Source organism: Onychostruthus taczanowskii, unplaced genomic scaffold (genome assembly GCF_017590055.1).
Source record: "Onychostruthus taczanowskii isolate IOZ18803 unplaced genomic scaffold, ASM1759005v1 scaffold330, whole genome shotgun sequence".
Lineage (NCBI taxonomy): Eukaryota > Metazoa > Chordata > Aves > Passeriformes > Passeridae > Onychostruthus > Onychostruthus taczanowskii.
Genome location: NW_024500684.1, coordinates 31,967 through 36,419, shown reverse-complemented (window position 1 = coordinate 36,419; position 4,453 = coordinate 31,967). Strand labels below are relative to the sequence as shown.

At 59.4% G+C, this 4,453-nt stretch overlaps 2 protein-coding genes across 2 annotated transcripts in view; both read right to left on the bottom strand.

Moving 5' to 3' along the window:
• The window catches only part of CDK16 (cyclin dependent kinase 16), a 10,715-nt gene extending 9,793 nt beyond the window's left edge, over positions 1 to 922 (bottom strand). The window contains exons 1-2 of the mRNA XM_041410751.1: positions 805 to 922; positions 48 to 172 (exon numbers count right to left, since the gene is read on the bottom strand). Of these exons, the coding sequence (XP_041266685.1) occupies positions 48 to 172; positions 805 to 913 (234 nt within the window). The 5' untranslated portion in view covers positions 914 to 922. The remainder of the gene's footprint in view (positions 1 to 47; positions 173 to 804) is intronic.
• Positions 923 to 2,352: 1,430 nt separating this feature from the next.
• Positions 2,353 to 4,453, bottom strand: part of UXT (ubiquitously expressed prefoldin like chaperone) — a 3,003-nt gene continuing 902 nt past the window's right edge. The window contains exons 3-6 of the mRNA XM_041410754.1: positions 4,225 to 4,289; positions 3,554 to 3,661; positions 2,956 to 3,019; positions 2,353 to 2,879 (exon numbers count right to left, since the gene is read on the bottom strand). Of these exons, the coding sequence (XP_041266688.1) occupies positions 2,826 to 2,879; positions 2,956 to 3,019; positions 3,554 to 3,661; positions 4,225 to 4,289 (291 nt within the window). The 3' untranslated portion in view covers positions 2,353 to 2,825. The remainder of the gene's footprint in view (positions 2,880 to 2,955; positions 3,020 to 3,553; positions 3,662 to 4,224; positions 4,290 to 4,453) is intronic.

Genomic DNA, 4,453 nt, shown 5'->3' with positions numbered 1-4,453 from the left:
CAGTCCCCCCAGTCCCCCCCAGTCCCTCCCAGTCCCCCCAGTCCCACCTCGCAGGCTCCGTGCCGCGGGTGCTGCCGCAGCCTCACGGGTGACGCCACCTCCTCCGAGGATGTCCCCGAGGGGGGGTCGCTCTCCCCGTCCGACCCCATCCGGGCCTCGTCCCCCCCCGGCTCTGGGGACACGGGGGGGTCAGGGACCCCAAGAACCCCAAACAGTCCCCAAAGGCCCCCAGGGGTGTCACACTGTGCCCCCCACCCCCATTTGGGGACACAGAGGTGACACGGGGACAGCGCTCGGGGGGTGGCAGCGGGGCCAGGTGGTGGCACCTGGGGGGGCACAGGGGACAGGACACGGGGACAGATGGACGGACACGGGGGGGACAAGCACCCCAAAATGTACCCCCCCAGCTTCTTAAAGGGACAGGCACCCTCTTAAAGGGACAAGCACCCCAAGATATGTCCCCCCAGCTTCTTAAAGGGACAGGCACCCTCTTAAAGGAACAAGCACCCCAAGATGTGCCCCCCCAGCTTCTTAAAGGGACAAGAACCCTCTTAAAGGGACAGGCACCCTCAATTTCCCTTCTGCCCCCCACAACCAAAGCTCTTAAAGGGACAGGCACCCTCTTAAAGAGACAAGAACCCTCTTAAAGGGACGGGCACCCCTCCATTTCTTTCCCACCACCCCCAGGCTTTTAAAGGGCCGGGCACCCCCAAACCACGCCGCCTTAAAGGGCCAGCTCCCCACTTTGGGGGGGCGGGGCTCGCTCCGAGGGGGCGGGGCTGCCCTTAAAGGGCCAGCGCTCACCGCTGTCGCTGCCGGCGCCGTCTCGGGGGTCCCCCAGGCCCTTGTCGGGGGCGCGGCCCCCCCGCAGCGTCATCGACAGCTGCCGCTTGATCTTCTTCATCCGGTCCATGGCCCTGCCCTGCGGGGACAGCGAGCGGGCACAGCTGGGCACAGCTGTACACCTGGGCACACCTGGGCACAGCTGGGCACAGCTGGGGCCACACTGAACACCTGGGGCGACTGCACACCTGAGCTGGGGCACACCTGGGCACAGCTGGGCACACCTGGGCACAGCTGGGGCCACTCTGAACACCTGGGGTCACTGCATACCTGAGCTGGGGCACACCTGGGCACAGCTGGGCACACCTGGGCACAGCTGGGGCCACTCTGAGCACCTGGGGTCACTGCACACCTGAGCGCCCTGCGCACCTGGGCACAGCTGGGCACAGCTGGGCACAACCTCAGCACCCGGGCCACACTGCACACCTGGGCACAGCTGGGGCCACCCTGCACACCTGGGGTCACTGCACACCTGGGCACAGCTGGGCACACCTGGCCCCTCCCCATCTCCTCCCCCCTCTCCTGCCCCGGCTCCACGTGATCCCTCCCCCCCCCCGCCAGTGACCCCTCCCCCAGAGAGAGGGGGCGGGGACAAACCCAAAGAGGCTCCGCCCCTTTTGGGGACTCCGGGGTTACTCCGGGTTTACTCAGGGGTTACTCGGGGGTTACTCTAAGCTTACTCAGGGGTTACTCCAGCGTTAGAACAGGAGGTTCCAGTGGTACCTTGAGGTTACTCAGGGGTTACTCAGGGGTTACTCTGAGCTTACTCAGGGGTTACTCCAGCGTTAGAACAGGAGGTTCCAGTGGTACCTTGAGGTTACTCAGGGGTTACTCCAAATTTACCCACAGGTTACTCCACTACTGCCCTGTAGTCACTCCAGGATTACTCCAGGGTTACTACAGGGTTACTCTGGGCACTCCAGGTACCCCAGGGTTACTCCAAGGTTACTCCTGGTACTGCAGGTTTACTCCGGGTACTCCAGGGTTACTCCCAGCACCCTCCCCCCTGCTGACAGGGCCCTCACAGTTTACTCATCGACTACTCCGGGGTTACTCCCAGCTCCCTCCTCTGTGCCACACCCCTCCCCCACACCACCTTTCCAGACATGTTACTCCAAGGTGTAAAAAATCTGCTTTACTCCAAGTTTACACACAGCTTACTCCAAGATGTAAAAACTCCGCTTCGCTCCTGTTTTACACAAGGGTTACTCCCAGGTGTAAAAACTCCGCTTTACTCCATATTTACACACACGTTACTCCAAGGTTTAAAACCTCAGTTTTACTCCAAGGTGTAAAAGCTCTGCTTTACTCCAAATTTGCACACAGTTTACTCCCAGGTGTAAAAGTTCCACTTTACTACATATTTACGCATAGTTTACTCCTAGATGTACAATCTCCGCTTTACTACAGGTTTAGTCCAAGATGTAAAAGCTCCATTTTACTCCATATTTACACCCAGGTTACTCCCAGCTGTAAAAAGCTCCATTTTACTCCATATTTATACACAGGTTACTCCCAGGCGTAAAAAGCTCCATTTTACTCCATATTTACTCCCAGGTGTACAAGTTCCATTTTACTCCATGTTTACTCCCAGTTTACTCCCAGGTGTACAAGTTCCATTTTACTCCGTATTTACACACAGGTTACTCCCAGGTGTACAAGTTCCATTTTACTCCATATTTACACCCAGGTTACTCCCAGGTACAAAACCTCCGTTCTACTCCAAGGTGTAAAAACTTCTTTTTACTCCCAAGTTACTCCCAGGTGTACAAGTTCCATTTTACTCCATGTTTACTCCCAGGTTACTCCCAGGTGTAAAAAACTCCATTTTACTCTGTATTTACACACAGGTTACTCCCAGGTGTACAAGTTCCATTTTACTCCATGTTTACACCCAGGTTACTCCCAGGTGCTCCAGCTCCACTCCACTCCGGCCTTCCTCCCAGCTGAGGGGGCGGGGCCAGCGCAGGGGGGCGGCTCCATCAGGGGTCAGAGGTCACGGGGGGCTCCTGCAGCCCCTGCAGCTCCCGCAGGCCCTGGGGGAGGGGCAGAGCGTCGGGGGCGTGGCCATCAGGTGGTGGGCGTGGCCAGCGGGTGAGGGGGCGGGGTTACCTCCAGCACCAGGCGGATGTGGGCGCGGATCTTGGCCCCGTCGCGCGTCAGGGAATCGCTGAGCCTGAAAGGGGAGGGGCTTGAGGGGGCGGGGCTCTGTGAAGGGTGTGGTTTTCTAAGTGGGTGGGGGATGACTGGCACAGCGGAGCCACGCCTTTTTCATGGGGTGGGGAAGTGTCTGCCTTTTATGTTGTGGGTGTGGCCAATGGAGTGTGGGCGTGGCCTGATAATGGCACTCCTTTTTTGGTCACAGGGTGGAGATATGATCTCCTTTTATGGGATGGGTGTGGCCAAAGGGGTGGGGTTTGCCCCTTTGGAGCTGTCTGTGACCCCAGGTGAGCACAAAGAGGCGTGGCCTAAGTGGGTGTGGTCCCAAAGGGGCGTGGTCACCTCCTCCCACCCCCAACACACCAGGAATGGGGCGTGGCATGGTGGGCGTGGCTCCCCAGTGAGGTGTGGCCTCGATGGGTGTGGTCCCAAAAAGGGGCGTGGCCAAGGCAGAATGACTGCGGATCAATGCCCAGCATCATGGGGCGTGTCCAGGCGAAGTGGGCGTGGCCGGGGGGGCGTGTTCAAGGGGCGTGGCCGGGGGTCTCACCTCTGCAGGAGGGAACTGCGGCGCTCCAGGTGCCGAAGGGCCTCGGGCAGCGTCAGCTCCGCGAAGAACCCGAAACCCAGAGCCACGAAAACGCGCCGGGGGTCCGGGCTGGGGGCACGGCCAGGGGAAACACGGGGTCAGGGGGGTCCTCAGGGGGTTTTTGGGGTGTCCTGGGGCTTGTGGAGGCTCGGGGGTATCGAATTGAGGGGATTTATGGGGTCCCTGGCGGGGTTTGGGAGCTCAGAGGGAGTTTTGGGGGGAGCTGGATTTATCCTAAAGGGGAATTGGGGTTCCAAAAGTTCCCAGGTTGGTCCTCGGGAGTTTTGGGGTCACTAAGGGGAGTTTTGGGGTCCCTACAGTGGTGAAGGGGTGAGTTTTAGGGGGGCTGAGGAAGTTTTTGAGGGGTCTGAACAGTTTTTAGGGAGGGTCTGAGGTGGTTTTGGGGGGTTTGAGAAAGTTTTTGGGGGATCTGAACAGGTTTTTGGGGATTTGGCAAGGTTTTAGGGAGGGTCTGAGAAGGTTTTGGGGGGCCTGAGGAGGTATTTGGGGGGGTCTGAGGAGATTTTTGGGAGTCTGAGGAAGTCTTAGGGGGGGGTCTCAGGAGGTTTTTGGGGGATTTGAGGAGATTTTGGGGGGTCTCAGGATGTTTTTGGGGTCCCTGCCCCACTCACACTTCGGCGCTGACGAAGAAATTGCAGCCGAGATCCACCTGGGTGTGCAGGGGGGCGGCGGCGTCCTGGGGACCCCAAAAACCCCCCGGGACCCCCGGGGTCACACAGAGACCCCAAACACCTCCGGGGACCCTCAAACACCCCCAGGGACCCCCAAACACCTCCGGGGACCCCGAATCTCAACCCCCAAATACCCCAGAGACTCCAAACACCCCCAGAGACCCCCAAT